Here is a 21842-nt window from a genome sequence, read left to right on the forward strand (position 1 = left end):
TATGTAAAAAAGGCGTTTTAAAAGAAAAATTACAAACATAATGAACCATAACGAAAAATATTATATTTATATAAATAAACAGCAATACAAATAATTTAAATATTCACGCATGTTAGCAAAAAATATCGAAGATATTGAAAATTATAGTTAGTATATATTTACGATATTTTTATAAATTGTACGATACTTTACTTCCCAATGCGTTATTTCAAACTTCATTAAATCAAAGTTTGCTATATTTGCCATATATCCTGTGGAAGTCTAAAGTCTTTCCCATGCCCGCGAGACAAACTATACTATACTATGCGGTGTTACCACGATAAAGACATGAGGTAGCAACCATCACGACCCATAAAACGTGTGGGATAATCACGTTTTTTTTTTACATTAACATTCAATGAAACGGAAAGGAATATTTCAAATAATATTCCAAATAATTTCAATTCGGCAAGGAAACAAAGCATACAAATAAATTTAGTTTGAAATTAACACGCTTCCAAGTTGCCTACGTCATTTCAATGGTGAAATTTGTGGATGCTTGAACGACGTCTGTCTTACTTTTATCTCCAGCCACACGACATAGGGGTGATCTTATCAGCGTTATACTTATCTCCATCATGACTAAACATATTTGGGGGCAGAGCAAGTGAATGAATTACTCATAAGACGTGAAAGATTCTCATCACACACACAATTTGGGTTTTATTTCTTACACTAAAAGCAGTTATAAATATATAAGAGGTTCCTCTTTTTCAAGCCATTCACAATGATTGACACAAACTCTTGTCCCGTGCCGGTGTCCAGTCTTCTGTCCGTCCACCTCATTCGATGGCGTCCACTAGCTTGCACAACATACGATCATGCTGGTAGCTGGGATCATTCTTGGCCGCTGCATTCGTCTCCAACGGATCCACCTCCGTCTTGATCTTAGCCCCGCCATTCTCATCGTCATCGCCCAGAACAGGTAGTGCTGAAAAAGCCGTATTTACTATCTCGCGCACCCGCTCCAAGTGCTTTTCAAAACGAGTGGCTGTCTCCACGCGCTGTCGCTTCTGCATTTCCATCATGACGCGCAGCGTTTCCCTAGCCTGATGGGGCCGAAATTCGTTGAGCAGGTGATGCATGTTCACAAACAGAAGACTCAGATCGTCTATCTGAAAAATACAAGGGAGATGTTTAGATTATTTTCAAAAAATCCGAAGGCAGTATCCAAATTATAATTAAAGCAAACTTCCTTAAGAAACTATTGAATTATAATTGTGAAGGAATCTGTTGCTTCATATGATTTATTACCTTCTCCGTGCGTCGAATACTGTCGGGATTTAAGATGAGGAAGTCGATCAGGTCCAGAAAGTTGACCAGCAGCGAGTGGTTCAGCTTCTTGAGCTCCTTGCGCCTGTCGAAGTGAATGGGAATCAGACGCTTGATGTTCTGCGACTCCAGAGACCGGATCATCTCGTCGTTGTTGTACTGGATCCCAAACATGCTATATACTTCGTGCTGTGACGGCGGGGGCGGCGGACGGGGAGCGCGGTTCCGCCGAATGTTTTCCTCTGTGTAGTTGCTGATGTAGCGCTCCGGCGGCATCGGCAGGCTGGACACCTGGGTCTCCTGGTTGGACATGGCCGTTTCCTTTTGCTTATGCTTACTTAAGGTCAATATAAACGTTAACTTCGAATTTGTTATTCCAAAATAATTTTCACAATAATATTAGGCCACGCAGTGTTACCGTAGGTTATTAGTGTAAAAATCTTCACCTGAAACGGCAGCTGGGCACACTGAAACGCACAAAAAGTCTGGCTAGCTCACGCACGAGGCGTTGCCAGACGTCCCAGTCACGAGTCACGACTTTGTTGCTACCATTCTCTTCTCACGTTTGTCTCATCTCTCATTCGCTTCTCTGATTTTCGCTCACGGAGAGCAAAACAAAATGGGAAATACATATCAAGAGTGAATAGGAAATTATCCCTGCTCCGATTCGCGCCAATTCCCTGCGAAAAACAAAAATTCAGTGATAAAAGACTCGAATCAATCCAAATAATATTTAGCACAACAGAAAAAGACGGCGTGCTGCCACCATTTTGTTTTTGTGCCTCGTGCTTGTTTGTGTGTGTGTGTAACAAATCGTGCAAGCCGTCCCCAGAATGAGCAGGAGGAAGTATGAAATTGAAATTATGAAAAAGACACTTTATAGTTTTCAGCACTAAGCCATGGAGCGGGCATCTTCGGAAGAACCGGGTAAGTAACGCAGGGCCATGTGCCATGACGCCATCGAGGTCTTCAGCGCCTCCGGCGATCGTCGGATCATGTCAGCGCTATTTCCAGTTTACGGCGTGTGTGTGTGTTAAGTGGTGGGGTGTGTGTGTGAGTGTGCTTGTGTGTGGAAATGGAGAGAAGAAATAAACAATAAAGCGGATCTGCGATTGGGCGTTTATAAGAAATTCTTTTTCCCTTTCGCCCCTTTTTTTAGGCTGCAGCAGAACAGAAGCTAGAAACCTGATATTGGAAGTCGCGAGAAGTCGACCGGGAACGAATGTTTCCAGGTGCATCGAGACCTACGAAGAACAACAGGATCTGGACTCGCTGGTCAACCTGCTCGAGGAAGTCTCGAAGAACACCGACTACTCCACGGACCTGCGGATATCGATGGGATATGTAAGTGGGCATAACAAGAACAGAGAAGGAGAGAACTCTTTACTGAATGAAATGAAAATCATAATTTCAAAATTACGTAATTCTTTAAAAAAAATCTAATTTTTAACTAGTTAATTAATTAATTGTATATTCGTTTTACAGTATGGTGACGATTTCCTGCGCCACTCTCTGGCGGATAATGATGTCACCCGGCGAGCGGCCCTTCTTGCCGCTGGAAGAACCATCCACTTCAGCGGCAAAATCTATGGAGATCGCGTTGAATACGTGTACCAGGGAGTGGAGCATCAGGTCGATTCATTGCTCATATCCCAAGTGCAAAGGGAGCCGGCCGGCGAAAGCAATGGGTGAGTACATGAATGGCCAACAATAACAGCACTTCGCATGGAGTTTTTGGCGAATGGCGTGGTGGGAGATAAAAGATTTTGAAAGCCATGTGCTCGCAACCGGCGTGTATGTGTGTCGCCATTCCGTCTGCGTAGGCGCTATCGGTTTATCAAGTGCCAAAATACCGCTTATCTCTGATTCTCCTACACCCCCATCTTCGGCTTTATTTACGCCCAACATCAGTGATCAGTGAACCCGGGCTTCGTTTCCCGTTTCCTAATCACATGTTAATGAATGAATTCTCTGTGATAAACAAATGCCGAGTGCTTTAAAGCTTGAGTAATGAGAGAAAAGTTTAAAACTAAGATAGCAAGTCACATTAGATCATTCATAAATTTATTTCATATGAAAAAAAAAAAAACGTTGCTTTCTGATAATGTAGGGAATTTAGATAGGAATTTAGAAAATAATAATTATAATTCTTATTCACCTGCATTTTCACTAGGATTCCCAAAAGCTTCTAGATGCTACTGTTCCTATAATCTCTTATTTTCAACTTTGAGAAATATGGGATAATTTGGTAAAATAACAACAATTCAAACGAAATACCCACATTAATTGTTAATAAGTTACCCTGACCCTATCAGAATTTCGATTAAACTTTAATTTCTTTCTTACAGGCCAGAGAACACTGCACCCAAACCGGAGGAACCACGCAAGCGTCGCGCTAAGAAGCTAACCAAGAAGGATGTAGATCCTTACATGCTCACAATGGAACCGCGTCGATTTAAAACCATGTCCGATGACAAACGTTTCAACACGACCGGCTTCGTTAAGTGCATGAAAAACCGCACTATAGAATACCTTTACCAGGATCACATGCCGCCCAACCTGTGGCGTCACGCGCCCATTGTTGATCCCCAGAATCCCCTGGATCAGGACGAGAAGAAGCAGTACAAAATGTTTACCTATCATGTGGAGCATCGATACAATACACTCCTGCCCGACATTCCCTTCGAGCGGTTGAATCTGATCAAAGAGTACGTGCACACAAATCAGATGAACACCTCAGAGATCCTTAACGAGCACATGACCACCAAGGATTATCTGGAAGAGTGCATAGCGCTAGAAAATAAAATGCTTGCTTCTCGTTACGGCGCAACCGTCAGGACGAGAAGAAGGATGGACGATCAGGGAAAAAGATTGCTAGATGTAAGCTCCGAAACGAGTTTAGCGAAAAGGACGCGTCTGGAAGAGGATCAGGCCTTGGAACCAAATGAAGCAGGACTTACCGAAGCCATGGATGTAGATCAATCGACGCTGGGCGACATCAACGAATCAACCGGCGAAGCTCTGCAGAATCAAGTGTCTATAGATTCTGGTTTTGGTGAATCAATGAATTTGACTCAGCAAAACAGCGGCATTGATTCCACTCTTGGCGTTAGCCAGACGGTCGACGATTCCTTGAGTGTTAGTCAGGTCGAGGACTCGTCCTTAAGCGTAAGCCAAGTGGCGGACTCGGCCATAGGCATTAGCCAAGGGGAGAACTCTTCTCAGGTAGAGAACTCTTCCCTAAGCATTAGCCAAGAGGAAAATGGTTCGCTAAGTGTTAGCCAAGTGGAGAATCCACCGCTGAGTAGCACGTTAGCCCTGAACGAGTCCAGCACATTTGCCATAAACGAGTCAAATGTCCTTGACAGCACAAGATTGGACTTTCCCCCCGTGACGGAGGCGGAGCTGTTGCAAATCGATTTCGGCATCGGTATGGACGATGTCTCAGATTCTCATCATACAGGTAAACCAATAGCAATCCAAATATAAACATGCTGCCCAAAGCGTTTTGTTTTTTTTTTATTAAGGTTAAGGTTTTTGTTAATCTTTGTGTTGTAGAATTTGGATTACTTACACTTTGGTTTCCCTTATGTCTTTTTTTGTTTATTTTGACACTTCTTGATCCCGCCACTTGCATCCCTGCATTGTCACGGCAGGCCAGTCATTTGAAGATGAAGGTGTTGTTCTTTCAGATTTTGAAGATCAGAAGCAACGCCGCCAGTTCGAAACTGCGGTGATAGATAAGAATGCCGTGATGACGGATCTCAACGAGATCAAGGTGGAGGCACAACCTCCAGAGGAGACCGAGGGAACAGCTCCCATCATTGTGATGCATGCCGAGGAACCGGTAAATGTTCCCAGGGAGGTCTGTTATCCCATTGTGATGAATATGTTCGGATTTCCTAATAAACACGTTCGTCGAAAATGTTTTTTTAAACTGCCCAAGGAGTATGACACATTTAAGAAGGCGGTAAGTGATTTTTTGTAATATAACTAAATGTTTTTTATATAAATTGTATAACAAAAAATAAAATGATTTTAGCGCCTGCCTAGCAAGCGAGGGGCGGAACCGAAAACGCAACCTACACCGAGAGCCCTGGTCTTGCCTAGCAAAAGAATCCAAGAAAATCAAGAAGATGGGCCCGCGTCACCGGTGAGCGTAGAGTTTGATATGGATATGAGTAAGAGAACCTTAGATTAACTTAGATTATCTGTTATTAAAGACTCGGAAAAATGTTTTAGATTTCCTTGGCTATCGACGACCAACTATGGACTCTGGCTTTGCCCTTGATGAAGTACAAAACCAGTCAAGGACTCTTACCCCAGAAGTAAAGAATGAAGTCGATTCCTCCGGAAATCCAGTGAATGGAAATGGACCTAGTGAAACGGCGAATCCAGAAGCGCCCATAGATATACCTTCTGTCGATCCAGTGGAGGGAAATGCTCCTAGTGAAGCGGCGAATCCAGAGGCGCTAATAGAAACCATTGAGGCGGTGGTCTCAGAAACCATAAATTCCGAATTAAACGCAACCACTGAACCCTCTTCAGAGGACATAACTGAAAACTCGGAAATAGGATGTGGTTTAGAGGGCACATTAAATACTAGAATAGATAGCGGACTGGGCGCCGAATTAAATGCCACCGATGGCGCACAACTTGACCAGACAACGTTGGAGATCACAACGCTGCTAGAAAAATCCACAATAATTGACGAAGCACCAGCAAATGATGACGACGGCATAGAGGAAGGAGTTAGCCAGGACATTGATGATGAAACCAGTCTGGACATCGAAAACGCAGATTTCACTGACTCCAGCACAATGGTGGGTTTATCCTTCACATGTTTTTAAATTTAAATGTTTAACCAAATCTCTTGGTAGATCCGTGACTGGCATATGCGATTAGCACCCACCCTGGAGGCAGCCCATGCGCGGCAAAACTTCAACATCAAGGATCTGGGCACTGAGATTTTGAATGTCTGCAAGGCAGGAGACAATGGCCAGGCCACGTTAGCCGATGTAATGGCCGACAAGGACCCCAGTATCATGTGTCGCTACATGCTGGCCTCCCTCGTCCTGGTAAGTAAAGAGTTTATCGGGCAGAGAGATTTATTTATAATTTTCTATTATATATATATATAAATTTATTTATAATTGCAGACAAATCATGGCAACGTATCGTTGGATTTCGGAAATCGCGACAAAAGCAAGCCCATCGAAATGTCACAATTTTGCATGCAGCTGAAGAGTACAAAACGACAGGAAATTCATCCCGAGGACGATGTGGGCAACATGAGTGCTGCTGCTGCTCCTGCTGCCGAGGACAAGAGCAAACCGGCCAAGCGGAAGTCATCAGAAGTGGCGTCTCCTGAGGTGTTTGCAAAAACAGTTCGATTGATACAGTCAGTCCCCAAAATGAGCCAGTCTGCGTATGACACCGACTCGGGAATATCGTCGATGTGCTCTTCACTGGCATCGGCGTCCCAGGAAGTCTAGTCTCTACTTGTAGAAGACTGTGTAGTATATGTGTTAAATGTTGTATATTAGCTGTAGATTGTCGAAGATCTTTGTGTAGATCCTTTGCGTCCTGGTGGTGTTCTTCAGTGCGTGTCCCTCTATCACAATTGTAACTAAACCCCTTGCACCATTTTCAGGCCCAGCGGCAAATGCACTTTTCCCAGAAGTACCGAAAGATCAAGAGGCTTAGCTAGAGCCTATTGCCAGAAAATTTTCATTAAGTTTCCGTGCAAAGTATTAGGGTAGATATCCCTTAAGATGGTTTGCAATGTAAAAATCTATGTTTTAAGTTTCAGACGCAATATTTGTGTATAGTTTTTAGTTAAACAGTATTATTTAAGCTCTGTGTTCCTAAACATTGTGAAAGAGATCAACATGCATTTTGGTTTTCCCTTTAATTTTCTTCAAAATTTTATATTTTCAGTTTTGGCATTTGAAATTTTATTTTCTTTTATATACATTTTCTTTAAATTTCTCTTTTCTCTAATTTTTCTTATTCTTTATCAAATTTATTTTCTTTTTTATTTCATTTTTTCTTATAACATTAACACACTTTGGTTGTTTCCTTTAATTTTATATAACATTTTATTTTCCTTTCTTTACATTCTTAAACTGTATTGTAAATGTAATTTAATTTTGCATCTTGAACAATCACCAATTACGTTTTGGAAATTCATATGAGCTGGTAGTACTACAATCAAGTACCTGATCTCGTATTGTACAAAATTATGAAAAGAGAAATGTATAGATTTCTTCTGGCTCTATGCACTGTGAATAAAACTTTAAATTAAGATTGTAAATATGTGCAGGGCCAGAGAAGTTTGTACATATATATATGTAAGTACCAGAGTGCAAGAAAGAAAATTCTATTTACAAATTGTGTGCAAGAAATTCGTTTTTTTTTCAGTAGCCTAAGATTAGTTTTTAAGGAATAAAACAAAAAATCATGCAATCACTTAAATATGTTTTTAATCATAAACAAATTATAGAAAATCTTCTGCTATATGCTATTCGGAATCGCTGCTGCCGGACTTGTGCTCCTCCTCCTCCTTCTTCTCCTCAGTCTTGTAGTGGCGATACTCCTTCTTGAGCTCCCACATGTTTTTGTGCGGATTCTTCATGTTGTAATCGCAGACATCCTTGAGAATCTCCTTGAGGTAGCTAATCGGCTGATTGGTGATCTTGACGAGATCCTTAATATTGTAGTACTGGTGCTTCTCGAAGGCGTGGAATAGCATGTCCATCACAGCATTCTTGTCGTCGCGAGACTTCTTGCCCTCGGCCTTCTTGCGGTCCCGATATTCGATCTGAAAAGATAAAAATATAGTCTTAGCATTCTGTTTTTGACTCATAGACAAAATAACAATATTAGTTACATTGTGTGCATGATCCTTGACGGGCTTGAAGTTCTGCACAATCTTATCAATGGGCTGCACCCGACGCTGTGGTTCCGATGCCTTGCGAATGGACTCCAGCTTTAGCTTCATATAGCAAGTATCGGCGATCGGACGGCACTCCAGTTTCTGTACAATGCGACCCTCCATGTAGAGCTTCTCGTTGTCCGGCTGCGACGACGACGAGTTCTCCTTGCCAACGCTGGCAACGGCCGCCTCAGCCGGCGCCATGTGCGAGAATACCCCCAATGTCTGTTTCGTGACCTGCGACACATCCAGCACGTGCTCTGTGGGTATCTTCTCGTCTGGATCTAGAGCCAGGACGGCGGGTGTGAGCGAGAGCGAAACCTGGGCCTTCTGACCGGGCGTCTTGCTGATCCGCAGCTTGCCCACGTCCATGCTCGACGGAGCCTTCTCCCATTTCTGGGCAATGTACTTCGGTACCTTGACCAGCCACACGCCACGTCCGGCGTTCGACAGATCCAGGTCTTTGTCGATTATCTGAACTTTATCCTTGTCGTCCTTAGACATTGTGTTTTGGCGACGCGACTTACGGAGGGATGGCACTTGCAGCGGTGGACAACAAACAGTTTTTCAGGTTTCTGTTTCAGTGTTGCAAAAAGTGTTTGAAAAGGTTCGATTTCGTTACAGTTGCGGTAAAAATAATAATAATAACTAAAATACTAAATGGGGAAATGTATTTAATATCTATTTTTCAACATAATTGCATCTGTTTTAAAATTTGTAAGTAATTTTTTTGTTAATGTTTTTCAAGTAATAAAATAATTAACTAATATTAATTAATATATTTTTATTTATAACAACAAAATTAAAATGCAAGGCAAATAAGAAAAACTCAAAATTTTTTAACATATACACATATATATTTTTCATTTCACCATAATTAATGCTATTATTTTGGCCGCACTTGTATGTGGTATTTTTAACCGCTCCGGATATGGCCACACTGCTACACTTGCACTTGCAAATTCTACTTACATTTCCCACGCCGGCACTTTTCCATTTTCCGGATCATGGCGCCCCCGGCAGCGCGTGCACGCTATATTGCCAATAAGGCGGACAACCAGATTCTGTCGAAGAAGCCGCCCAAGCGGCTGGGCCTCAATGGCAGCAACAAGGACCCGGCACCGGCCGGCAAGAAGGATAAGAAGCAAAAGGATTCCAAAAAGCGGTAAGAAAGACAATCATTCTCTGTGAATTTGACTAAACCAAATTACACAACTCTTGCCTGCCCGCAGCAAGCAATCGGCTACTGGGAGCCAGGAGAAGAGCAGCAACCCGAATCCCATTATGCCCAGCGTGCAGACCGCCTTCAAGACCTTCGTTAGCGCCCGGCTATGCAGCGCCATTTGGGCGTACATTGCCGACTGTGACGAGACCTTCAACTACTGGGAGCCGCTGCACTACATCATCAATGGCCACGGCCTGCAGACATGGGAGTATAGCCCGCAGTTCGGGCTGCGTTCCTACACCTACCTACTGCTGCAGGGCGTGCCCGGTTACTTCTACCAGAAGATCTTCAACCCGAGTCCCATACTCATCTTCTATATGGTGCGCTGCATGCTGGGCTTCGGCTGTGCGGTAATGGAGCGGTTTATGTACAAGTAAGTCCCGCAGGCCAATCGAATCTTGGAAAGAATACATTAATATAATAACCATATTCCAGGTCCATTTGCCAGGAGTTTGGCATACACATCGGTCGCCTCTGGCTGATATTCCAACTGTTCAGCGTTGGCATGTTCGTGTCCAGCACTGCTCTGTTGCCCTCCTCGTTCTCCATGTACTTTGGATGCGCTGCTCTGGCCGCCTGGTGGCAGCGTAACTACTGTTTGGCCATATTCCTTACAGCCATTTCGGCTCTGTTGGGTTGGCCATTCGCCGCTCTAATTGGCATACCCGTGGTACTGGAGATGCTACTTAGACAGCGAGACTGGAAGACGTTTGTTCAGTGGACCCTGATCTCTGGCGCCTCGATTGCCATTCCCATGATTGCCATCGATACGAGCTACTTTGGCAAGCTGACATTTGCCCCGCTGAACATCGTGTGGTATAATGTGTTCACCAGCCACGGACCGAACATCTTTGGGACGGAACCGTTGAGCTACTACATCGTCAATGGTTTCCTCAACTTTAACATTATTTGGGTGAGAGTTGGAGCTGTTCTTGGTTGGAACAAGATTATAATCCTTTTTACTATATCCTAGCTACTGGCCCTGCAACTACCCATTATGCTGGTCATGGATTACCTCATTGTGCCTGCCAAGTCCAAGTCTACGCTGAACTTTCCCCATTACATCTCGCTGGCTCCACTCTACCTTTGGCTCCTGGTCTTTTTCGCCCAACCGCATAAGGAGGAGCGATTCCTGTTCCCTGTTTATCCATTGATCTCGCTTTGCGGCGCCATCACCGTGGATGTGTACCAGCGCATCTTCTTCCGTTTCAAGTCGCTGGTATTCAAGATCAAGGCGGGCGTTCATTATCTGGACCACAGCATGTTCATTGCCATCCTGGTGATGGTGACAAGCACACTGCTCGGACTTTCGCGAGTGTTTGCTTTGTACAGGAACTACCATGCACCCATGGATCTGATGCTGGAGCTCAATCAGTTCAAGGCGGACCCACAATATAACCCAAACTTCATATACAATGTCTGCATTGGCAAGGATTGGCATCGTTATCCGGGAAGTTTCTTCTTCCCTGCCCGGAACTTTCGCCTGCGCTTCCTAAAGTCCGAGTTCCGTGGCATGCTGCCGGCGTACTATGTCAATGGTGACAATGCCACCCAGGTGGTGCATCCCTACTTCAATGATCTCAATCAGGAGAACGAGCACATGTACTTTGACTACAACCAATGCGATTTTCTCGTCGATTTCGACGAGGGCAAGTACACGGCGCTGGAACCCAACTACTCGAAGCGATCCAAAGAGTGGACGGTGATGAAGAGCCTGCCTTTCCTCATACCGGAGAAGTCGCACAAGGTGTTGCGTGCCTTTTATGTGCCATTCCTCACCGACAATCACATTCAGTATGGTGACTTTAATCTGCTCAAGCGGAAGCCGAAACGCAATGGAAGGTAAAGGTGAAGATTGTCGTGCCATTTAAACAGCATTTTTTCCTTAGCAAAAGTCTGGGAGGATTTTTATAGTTAAAGAAATGCGATGACTAACGGCAATTCCATGTCATCAGATTTTAAAATTGTAGATTTTAATTTAAAATTTAATCGACATTTAATCTTTCCATTCCTATGATAAATCCAGTTAGGATCCTTTTAACCCAGTGAATCATACTCTATATGTCCCATGATTTTTGTTTTTTATGTTGTGTCCATGCCAAAGTTGTGAAGTTCAATGCTGAATATCGAAGTAGAAAATAAGCCTCAAAAAAAGTATATAAACAACGAGATTCGTACATGCTTTTGTTTTAATATTCGAAAACTTTATTGGACGCACTCGGATCGATCCACATAAAATCGGGGAAGCAAAACTTTACAATGGAAATCGCTCGGACTTAGCCTAGATCATCAAAGGTGTGTGCTGGGTTCTGTTTACAATGCTATATTTGGTCTACTCAATGTACAATACACGTGTGCGCGGGGGGGGCGGGGTCCTAAACCTAATCCTAAACTGACTTAGCAGCGATATTTACAAGCACTCCGCGAGCAGATAGCTGACTGTCACAGCTCTAGAAGTAGACCGTCAAGTTGTTCTCCGAGGAGCCCATGGCATCGGTGGCAGATAGAAGATTTGAGCCGTTGGCATTGGCCGACGTGGTCGTGATGGTGGTGACCCCGCCGCCACTTATCGCTCCGGTAACCGCCACCTTCCGGTTGTTATTATCCGTCTGCAGCGAGTCGTGCTCGATCTCGTCCTCCTCCTCGAAGAGCTGACCGTTGGCAGAGGCGCGCGAAACGATGCCTGGCAAAAAGACTACTTATAGTGAGTGTTTCGGGTGAGTGGCGGGATATAACTGTTTTTTATAGGGAAAATAGTCCAACTTACTGCGCACTGTGGCCGCATAGCTCTCCCGTTGTCGCTCTCGATCCCGCTCGCGCTCTCGTTCCCTCTCCAGCAGTGCGGCGGAGCTGCCGAGAGCCATGCTACTGCTGGCTCCACTGGCCACATGATGCAGGCCATTGTTCATTGGATTGGCCATGGTGATATTGCCGCCGTGTTTCATGTGCAGCACGGAAACTCCACCGCTGGTCACGCTGGCGCCGTTGCCATTGCCATTCCCGGCCAGCTTCTCGTGGGTGACCAGATTGGCCGAGGACACGCTGCTGTGCGCCTGGCTGTGCACACGATTTCGGCCAAGACCCAGACCGCTGGAGGCACTCTTGCCCTGCTTCTTGGACCGCACAATGTAGCAGCTGAGCGCCACAATGATCATTAGGAAGAGGCCCACTATCATACCGAACATGCCCAGCATGCTGCTATTCCAACCGGACTGGGCCAGGGTCAGACCCTCCATAGTCACGCTTACTGGGACTGAGGTGCTCCTGGGCGGCACACCCGTGTCCGTGGCAATGGCAATCAAGTGAACCGTAGACTCGTTAAGGCTCTGCAGCTGCTCCGGACGCATGAAGATATTGCCGCTGGCATCGATCTCGAATAAGCCAGCATGCTGGCCCCGCAGTGAGAGCTCCAACTTATCGTTGCGATCGCCATCCGCCGCCTCCACCTTGCCGATGAGTACGCCCTCGAAGGAATCCGCTCGGGACTGTAGGGACTGCTGGAGACAGACGGAAAGATGAAAGGTTAAGAACGCTACATATTTTTTTTCCCCCGAAAATCCCTCCTCCCAAATCGTATAGAATACTTACGCTCTTGGGCACCATGAACTCATAGTGTGTCTCCCTGAATCGCGGCTCCCAATCATTGACGTCGATCACATCCAGCGTGAGCTCAGCGGTGCTATTGGTCATTCCATCGGTGGCCATAACCTGGAACTCATGTTTGGTCATCTTCTCGTAGTCGAGTGGCTTGGCCAGGACCAGTTCCCCCAGAGATCCCACGCTGAAGAACTGAGAGTTTACAGGATCCGGAATGGTGTACTTTAAATGTTTGCCCGGTTTGTTGGTCGGCAAGGCTAGTATCCGGTTTCCCACAGCCGTGTCCTCGCGAATGCGCATCACAAACCTCTTTTGGACAAAGGCCAGGGTGCTGAGGTCACTGTGACTACCAGGCCGCGTCAACTGGACGGTGGTTAGAGCATAGCGATCGGGGTTATCGATCTGGGTGGCCTTCACCACCAGAGTGGCGCCATTGGCCACGTCCGCATAACCGATGGGAGTCAGCAGGCTAATCGCCCCGTTGTGTGGATGAATCCGGAAGTATTTGGCATCCTGGGATTGAACTATCGTATACTGGATCGGCGCACAGATGCCTTCATCCTGATCCACTGCCTTCAGTGGCTCCGGACGCATGCGCAGCTCTCCGGGCCTTCCATCCACTGGCAGCTCCGCTGTATAGGATTCCCGCTGAAATCTTGGATTCTGATCATCTGCGTCTGTGATCACCACCCGGAGCAAAGTATCCGAGTGGCGTGGCGGTGTGCCCTGATCCTGGGCCCGCAACTTGACGGTAAAGTTCTGCAGCTGCTCATAGTCGAGGGCCTTCTTCAGCACCAGGGTGCCTTCGAGGGGATTTAGGAACTGAACAAACTCCGAGTACGGACCAGGCAGCACCTGGTACTCCACGGTGGAGAAGGGTCCCGGCTGATCAGCATCTTCGGCCCGAGCTCCTTGCAGTATTCGCGTCCCAGGCACGGTCACCTCCGACAAGGTCAGCGTGTACGGAGTGCCAATCCACTGGGGAGCATTATCATTCACATCAGTAACGCGGACATTCACAGGGACGACGAAGCTCTGGAGGATTAGGGGGAAAAAACAGTAATAGGTAAGTGACAACTATGAACTAGGTTTTCTTAATTATTAAAAAGTTGAAAAAAATAAAAAATCAATCGATTTTGAACCTTCCTTTGAAATCCGTAAGAAATCCAGCTACTTTGACTGATGACTAAACAATTTTTCAAGTGTGTACACTGTACACCTTTCAGACGAACACCTTACTTTTAATCCTGGTCACTGACCCCTCGAGAGTTCAAAGCCCACCGCGAATGTCCTGCATACATTTGCATGTTTAGCGGACCTCACATTCGCCCCGAAACCAGGACGTTCCCCAAACCCAAGGCAAGCAACCACCAGACCTCCTTTTCAGCCCCACAAACGGAAGCCTTAATAGCTAATTTATGGCCACCAAGCTGGGGCTAACCACAAAAGCCGCTCCTGCTCCTGCTCCTCCTCCTTCGAATGCTCTTCGACCTGCAGCTGCAGTAGCGAACTAGCAGAGTCGTTGAAGTTGTAGCCGGCGCTTTGTTGATTCTTAAATTGAAATGGGCGTTCATTGTCTGCGCAAAAGTTTTCAATTGTTTATAGAGTTCCACGAATAGCCGCAACTTCAGAAGCTTAGAATCGTGTTTACCGAAAATTTAACCGGCTTAGTTAAGCGCCCCCAGGGAACACGCACTCTCCCAGTGGAGAAATGGGGTTCAAGGAGGTGGCAGTACCTTAGCTCAATATAGGTTAATTGGTTTGCCGCTGCCCATTGCACGAAGAGTTCCTTCGCAGCTGCGGAATGCGGTTGCTCGACAGGAAGTGCGGTCGATGTGGGCCACTGACCAGGACGGCCAAAGTACTGATTAATAACGGTTTTAACCTGATCGACAAGTGCTTAGCCAGCACCATCATGGTGGTAACTCTATTGATTCACTTTGTGCTTTACTTAATATTCCTAGCCAAGCTGTTTCCGCTTTGATTACCTTTGTTCTACATTTTATTGAACTACATAAAATCTTTAAATCATAAATTTCCTATTTATGTACCTTACCCTTTGGTCAGATTGTTTTGCTTTAAGGAGAAATAAATAGCTGGCAACAGCCAAAGCGCATCTCTCATATTACAACTTTATAGCTGAGAAAAAAAGCTTTGATATAGTATTAATTATAATATTCAAAGCTATCCGATCGATCGGTTTGGTTGCTAACAAAGTTGATGTAAGATGGAGGGTATCCCAGTGCTCTTTTTTATATTTGGGCTGTTAAGTGTATTTTTAACACGTAAGTTTGTCAAGTATATTGTTGCTGTTACTAAATTGTATGTATAAACTTATTTCTATTTTCCCTATCTAAATACTCTTACAAATCTTGTATAACAAAGCTTGTATTGAAGCTTATAATTATATACATGTATATTTAACAAAGCTGGGTTTCTCCTCAAGCTTCTAGAATTTTACTCAAAAAACTTTAAATATTTTTGAAATATTTCTATAAATTTCAGAAATCTACGCTCTAGAGCCGGAGTGTGGCAAGCTGAGAGAGGCCCAGCTCTACAATATGAAACAAATCACGGAACCGGACGAGTACACATGGATTGGACGCGTGGGCTATGGCAATTCCAGTGATCCGGACCCTGAGATAAAGTGCTCGGCGGTGCTGATCCATCAACGATATGCACTTATCTCTGCTAGATGTGTGCTTACACCTGGACTTGGAGATGCCACGTTCATTCTGTTTGGGGATTGGCAGGCCACTCGTAATATTCGAAAGGAAGATTGTCGCCCGAATGGGAACGACATCAAGTGCGCCCCGCCTCCGCAAGTGGTGAATATCGAGGAGCTGGTGGTGCACCCAATGTTTGACAGCAAAGGCTTTGACTATGAAATCGCACTGGCCAAGCTGGCGGAAAATGTAAAGTTCTCGGACTTTGTCCAGCCCATTTGCCTGCCGCCCGCCTATAAAGTTGAGGGGAATCACATCGCTCAGCGACTGGAGATGACGGGATTCAGGGGAGAAACCTTTAATAAGGTCGAGCCGCTGGCTGACGAATACCGCTTTCGGACGAAGCTGGTTGTGCAGACAGCCAGTTCGGAGTATTGCTCCTGGAATTGGCAGCAGGCCCATATGACGTTTAATTACGAGAACCAATTGTGTGCTATGGTGGATGTAAGGGACTCTGCTCTGACAAGCGGAACACTGATGGGCATTGAATATGAAGGGGAAAAGCCAAGGAACTTCTACGTCATTGGCATAGCGGGCATTACGCTTAAGACGTCCTCAAAACCACCTGTAATCATACACCAAATTATGCGCGTCTTGCCGTTTAGGGATTGGATTTTAAAAAACATGGCTTAAACGACCTCGTAATAGGTTAATTTTCAATTTTAATTTAATAAATTTTTAAAACTTATAAGTTACTTAAAAACACCTCAATCTTTGGAGCTTTTTAGTGACTAAGTTATCTTACCGGATCCGTTGAGTGCCGCCTTATACAGATAACATTAACGTAGATGGACGAGGGACCCCTCAGACCCTCCTTATCCAGTTCCACTGACAGGGCCAGCTCCTTTGTGCCGGCCACAATCTCAACTGGGGCGTTCTTCTCCCTCAGCGACAGGTTGATATCTCCCGTCTCGGCAGTGGGATCTCCATTTATCCTTAACTTTCCAATTATAGAGCCCACCGCCAGATCTTCGGTGGCTAGGAAACTTTCCGCTGAACCACCGCCCTCGAGATAACAACGTGAGTCCAGTATGGCGCCAAATGAGGCTGAAATAAGAGAGATTATTTAAAATATATATATTAAGTCAAAATTAATAAATATAACTGGTTGGAAATTAACTACCTTAGCTTATAATACTTAAAATTGATATTTCAACTAAATTCTGGTTATCTTTGGTAAAAAAAGGAATACTTTTCTCAAACGGACTCTCTCCCTTTCAGATTTACTTTCGGACTTTGCTGCTAATTTCGAATGAAAAGCAAATTGCAGCGACAGGCAGAGGAAGCCACCACTGGAGAGCGGAGTGTGTGCCTGGTCCAGTGTTTGTGTTCCAGTGAACCACCTGTCCGAATCGCCAGACATGTTTGCTCGTACCTCGGATACGCTCTACTAAGCTTCCGTTTTCTTTCATTCCGAGTGCTGCAATTTTCGGCCAGAGCTTCGAAGGCGAAGACCAACCACCAGGCACACAGCTGGCCACATGGAACACAACATCTTTAGACTGTTCCTCCACATTGGGCTGCCTTGCAGCTGATTTGAGTTTCCGGACAAGCTCTGATATCTAATTGTGTTAGTGTGCAAATGGTTAAACCTGAGATGGTCATGCAAATTGCTCTGAACGGACACCACATGCCTTTCCCTTCCTCGTATGCAAAGTGGTAAAAGTTCGTCCATGAAATGGAGAAGGAAAAGTTGAATCGATTTTGTACTTTTTGGGCTGCGTGTTTGATTAATTTCGGTATTATTTTCTTTTAAAAAAAAACACTTTAATAAGACTCTAAGTCGGGTTTTAAATCTTTTTATATAGTTAAGATTTTCTGCAAGTTGTTAACCCTTATCACTTTGACTTATTAATGGCAGTATTAATAGCCTGACCTCCCCTCACTTTCATAAATTTGTTGGTTAAGTGCCTTAGCCCAATTACCCAAGTCCCATGGGAGCATGACATAACACCTTTCTTGGGCAATACCATTATAAAATCTTACAAGTATGTGCATACATATTTCCCAAGTCAGGTTACGGTTACTACCTTCCCTTGACCGCCTGAAGAACAAGTTCTTGATATGTGTTAACAGTATAATTTCAGATGGTTTGTGTTTTTTTTTTTTATTATTCTTTTTTTCAGCTCGTTCTGGTAAACGGTTTGCAATTGACCCTGACTGCGGGTCGCCGGTCATCTCCGGCGGGATTTTCTCCAGATGATATATGACGGAGGAGTGAAATCTTCTGCTCGTTTTCAAGATCTCAATTGTAGGTTAATTGTTGTGACATTGGGCAATGCACATGGCAATGGAGGAGATCTCTGTACTGGCGGACTTTCTTTGGCAGTTAAATGTGGCTTTGGAAATTAGTCTAATTGCTGAGGATTTATTACCCAACAATCTCTGTGATGTGTGCTGATAACTCACGTACATGAATCTTGCGCTACTTTCTGCACAAAAAGGAAAGTTTTCTAAAGCACACGCATTGGCATCCATTCCGCAAAAACTATATTTCGATTACCCAACTTTGAATCCCCTCAACTAATTAGTAGCAAATGCATGTGTGGCAGGAATTGCACACACTATTAAAAATAAAACCCAAGACTAATTAGAGTCATCGAATAAAACAAAGTGGGTTCCGTAAGCCATCGTCATAGAGTCATCCATAAGGTGCAAATACCTCAAGCGTAAATCCTCGAAGCTTTGTAAAATTAAAGTCGAGATTAAAGACCAACCTCCCGATTATGTAAGTTCTACTTTTATTTTATTTTTATTTTTTGCAAAGTTGGGAGGGAGAGTGTGTAAGCCAAATGAAAGTGAGTTGAACAAATTTGGCCAAAAAACGAAGATGTGAATGTGAATATGAATATGTGAGCATATGGCAAAGAAAAGTTTCAACAATCAAAAAGTTCAGAAAAACAAATTTTCATACGGTTTGTTTTGGTTTTTTCTCTTCAGTTTTTTTGATAAAACAACGAAAAGAGAAAAAGTGCCCCGTTCAGCTTGGTGATTTTCATGAAAACGCCACCGAAACGACAAACTCCTCGGTCTGGGCCACTGACTTTGCTTCGCTATCTATCCAGCAAAGGGGTTTATTTTTGGGATTCCAAGTGGTAGTCGAAGCCACAAGTTGCTCCGCTCCGAGCGAGTTCTGTCTGGTTAAACATCGTAAGCATCGAGAGAGGCAAAGGTATATTTTGCAATCAATTTTTCCGGCACGGGTCAAGCTATTTGAGGGGGTATCTTAGAGCCCGTTAGGGAAGAACTTGAACTGTGACAGAGCCATTAAAGCCCCAACAACTGCTATACACATTCTTTGCCCAAGTAGAGTAATGATTTCACTCAACTATGACAATGTAATGAACCGAAATTAATGCACTAAATGGAACTTCAAACTGGAGCAACAACTTCATGACCACAAGTCTTGGTAGCTATAGGTATATATGCGTAAATGCACTCCAGAAAAGGCAAACTGCTCCACAGGGGGGACTGGGATTCCGATACGGTTTTGGGGTATGGTTATACACGAGCCAAGCAAGTCACGTAAAAAGTTGTATCAGTCATAAATCGTTGGACCAGAACATCATTGTCGTCGCTGTCGTCTCCGTTTGTTTTCTTTGCAGACTTTTCTCTGGTTTTCCGAAACTATCGCTTGGAATTTCACTTTTTTTCAGTTTTTATTTTTCGAGGGTTACATGCGGTTAATTACTTTGTTTGTTTTCGATTATCAAAGACAACTCTCGGATCAGCAGTTACTTAACCAACATACCAATCTTATAACTATACTGTTATTAAAGGTCTTTAATAATTTGTCAACAGTACAAGTTAATAAATTATAAAGATAGTTATTTATATATGCTTGACATATGTATTATGAGATAAATTATGGCATAGTAAAAGCAGGGAAAGTTTAAAATTACTCAAAGAATTTATGACTGTAATTACTAAGTTTTCTTTTCTTAAGTATTTATATAACTTACCATTTTTAAGCCAGCACAGAGACCAGATCACGTAGTATATCCCATAAAGTTTTATCCACATTTTGTACAACAATAGTTTTATCAAGTCAATTGATGTATTTTTAACTTCTCAGAGCAACATAACACTTCCACAGAAATCATATAATTAACGTTCACTTCACTCGGAATTCCATATTTAATTTCCCTGTTTAACCGGAGTGTCTTTCGTTAGAGTTTCTGATTTATTGTATGCAGTTTTATCTTTTTTTTTTCAGCCATAAATTTGCGTATATCTGCGATGTGCCATAAACGTTCTTGCCTGAATTTTTCGTGCAACTTTTCCTTTGTTCTTTGCTCTATAATTGACAAAATGGCAAGTTGAAATGGATAATGTCTACAGGGGGGAGTCTGCACAGTCTTCTAGACTTGGTATTACAAGATTATTAGATAGACAAAACACTTTGGCACAGAAACCAAAGCAACTGGAACATTAGCACCCCCTACTTAGCCCCCACGAAAAATATATCTAGCAACTAAAAGTTGTGTTCTTCATCTTTAGCATAGTGTTCCTCCTCATTCATTGTCTTTTGCTTGTGGGGCAAATGTCGCACACATGTCACCTCAAAGAGTTGGTAGTTGTTGGTCGGGTGACTTGGTCGGTTGCCACACATAGCCTTAGTTGTTGTCACCAGCGGAATTGGCGGCATTTTTTTCCACCAGGAAAAACTCCAAGAATAACACAATCAAGAAGCAATACGTTTCGTTTGTCAAATTGGAAATACTCTTCTTATGTTTAATATAATTTTGAGATATTATTATCTATTCTCTTCTGGGCTTTCAGGATTATTTACTCTGCAGAAAGTCTTTTCTTTCTCTAAACAGAATATTAAGGGGGGATATACATGTAAGCGGTCAAAATTTGGTCATTTTTCGTGAATTTTTTTTTATAAGAAATAGTCAAGCAATCGTCGTGAAACTTTGGATATAGTTAAAAGTAGAATCAGAGATGATAAAAAAAATTAGCTATAAACAGTATTTTACAAAATGGCGGACTTATGGAACATATGCCGTAGCGCCTCGAGCTTTGAGTTGCCGTGCTATGGAGACGATAGAGCTCGTAATTCCTGTCCGAAATCCGTAAACTAAATTTTTTTGTATTCACTACACCTTTATCTTCTATTTGAACCTAAAAAACCAAAAAGAAATCAAGACAAAAAAAATAAATTTTGATTTGAAGGAAAAAATGTTATTTTCAGGTGATCAGTTTTCACTTCCCACCCTCTTAAAAAATAGTAATACTCAGTTTTATAACAACCATGTAGGTTCAAATAGAAGATAATTTCATGCTGATCATAATAATTTTTGATTCACTCCGATATGTTACATAGTTTTTTGTGAATCGTGTCCATAGCATAGGTAGAAATGCAAAAATTAGAAGCTGAGAAAAAGACGTTTAAAATTTTTGATGTGCCCACGTTTACACTTGTGAACCTTGCGTGCATACTTGATTTGAGGCACTTAGAGTTGGAATTCGATAATGAAACTTACACACTATATTCTTTAAATAATAAACTATTTTTTAAACAAAAAAAAAAATTTGCCCAAAAAATTTTGGTTTACATGTATATCCCCCCTTAAGAACTGCTAGCCTTGGAACACCAAAAGATTTTACCTGGCTACTCAATATAACCAAGTCATTGATTTTACAGAATTTAAAAGCTAAAGCTACCAAATTTGGTGACAACTCTAAATTAGATTCTACAAATTCAAGAGATCTTAGATCTTTTAAACCCTCCTCAACCAAGCTTAAGCTAAAAACCACAAGACACCATGAAAAGGGTATTAAGACAACAACAGCCACTAAAGGCGGTTAAAAATGTTTTTGTTGCTGTTTCCTTGGTTCCGGAATAGTCGGTCCCAGTGGAAGAATTTCCAAAGCCCGTTAACATGGCGCGCAGGAGCTTCCTTCTGGCCAGGATTTATGGCATGCCACACACAGCTAGCCGCGGGTGGGGAAAGTGTGTGTGCCCAGAGCGCAAGGCGTGGAGGATGAGATGGTGGCTCTATGAACGTATTCCAAGGGGTTTTGGGAGGACAGACAAACA

General features: G+C 43.4%; 6 protein-coding genes across 13 annotated transcripts; 3 read left to right on the top strand and 3 right to left on the bottom strand.

Moving 5' to 3' along the window:
• Positions 1 to 676: 676 nt before the first annotated feature.
• MED7 (mediator complex subunit 7) lies at positions 677 to 1759 on the bottom strand. The gene is made up of 2 exons (XM_017164993.3): positions 1294 to 1759; positions 677 to 1154 (listed from the first exon to the last, which is right to left on the bottom strand). Exons 1-2 carry the CDS (start codon positions 1621 to 1623, stop codon positions 822 to 824), a joined length of 663 nt encoding a protein of 220 aa, XP_017020482.1. The 5' UTR covers positions 1624 to 1759; the 3' UTR covers positions 677 to 821.
• Cap-H2 (Chromosome associated protein H2) lies at positions 1758 to 7768 on the top strand. 7 transcript variants are annotated; one of them, XM_017164985.3, is made up of 10 exons: positions 1758 to 2238; positions 2471 to 2655; positions 2797 to 2999; positions 3660 to 4774; positions 4968 to 5281; positions 5354 to 5492; positions 5554 to 6134; positions 6192 to 6389; positions 6471 to 6683; positions 6965 to 7768. In XM_017164985.3, exons 1-10 carry the CDS (start codon positions 2211 to 2213, stop codon positions 7019 to 7021), a joined length of 3033 nt encoding a protein of 1010 aa, XP_017020474.1. In that variant the 5' UTR covers positions 1758 to 2210; the 3' UTR covers positions 7022 to 7768. The 7 variants fall into 7 exon arrangements, with proteins under 7 accessions (XP_017020474.1, XP_017020472.1, XP_017020473.1 ...); XM_017164983.3 differs by having other exon boundaries at positions 6471 to 7768; XM_017164984.3 differs by having other exon boundaries at positions 5004 to 5281; positions 6471 to 7768.
• Positions 7769 to 7774: 6 nt separating this feature from the next.
• Positions 7775 to 8851, bottom strand: TfIIFbeta (transcription factor TFIIFbeta). The gene is made up of 2 exons (XM_017164992.2): positions 8204 to 8851; positions 7775 to 8134 (listed from the first exon to the last, which is right to left on the bottom strand). The coding sequence occupies exons 1-2, from the start codon at positions 8750 to 8752 to the stop codon at positions 7835 to 7837; spliced, it is 849 nt and encodes a 282-aa protein (XP_017020481.1). The 5' UTR covers positions 8753 to 8851; the 3' UTR covers positions 7775 to 7834.
• A 326-nt stretch (positions 8852 to 9177) lies between these two features.
• On the top strand, positions 9178 to 11650 carry Alg9 (alpha-1,2-mannosyltransferase Alg9). Its single transcript, XM_017164989.2, has 4 exons — positions 9178 to 9413; positions 9481 to 9846; positions 9909 to 10386; positions 10447 to 11650. The coding sequence occupies exons 1-4, from the start codon at positions 9256 to 9258 to the stop codon at positions 11317 to 11319; spliced, it is 1875 nt and encodes a 624-aa protein (XP_017020478.1). The 5' UTR covers positions 9178 to 9255; the 3' UTR covers positions 11320 to 11650.
• A 15-nt stretch (positions 11651 to 11665) lies between these two features.
• Positions 11666 to 16507, top strand: LOC108073399 (phenoloxidase-activating factor 3-like). 2 transcript variants are annotated; one of them, XM_070287428.1, is made up of 2 exons: positions 11666 to 11768; positions 15576 to 16507. In XM_070287428.1, the coding sequence occupies exon 2, from the start codon at positions 15632 to 15634 to the stop codon at positions 16427 to 16429; it is 798 nt and encodes a 265-aa protein (XP_070143529.1). In that variant the 5' UTR covers positions 11666 to 11768; positions 15576 to 15631; the 3' UTR covers positions 16430 to 16507. The 2 variants fall into 2 exon arrangements, with proteins under 2 accessions (XP_070143529.1, XP_017020480.1); XM_017164991.2 differs by lacking the exon at positions 11666 to 11768 and adding an exon at positions 15250 to 15355.
• Positions 11764 to 19995, bottom strand: Cad96Cb (protocadherin Fat 4-like Cad96Ca). The gene is made up of 5 exons (XM_017164986.3): positions 19759 to 19995; positions 16542 to 16843; positions 13062 to 14105; positions 12241 to 12970; positions 11764 to 12156 (listed from the first exon to the last, which is right to left on the bottom strand). Exons 1-5 carry the CDS (start codon positions 19817 to 19819, stop codon positions 11924 to 11926), a joined length of 2370 nt encoding a protein of 789 aa, XP_017020475.1. The 5' UTR covers positions 19820 to 19995; the 3' UTR covers positions 11764 to 11923.
• Positions 19996 to 21842: the final 1847 nt, after the last annotated feature.

Source organism: Drosophila kikkawai, chromosome 3R (genome assembly GCF_030179895.1).
Source record: "Drosophila kikkawai strain 14028-0561.14 chromosome 3R, DkikHiC1v2, whole genome shotgun sequence".
NCBI lineage: Eukaryota > Metazoa > Arthropoda > Insecta > Diptera > Drosophilidae > Drosophila > Drosophila kikkawai.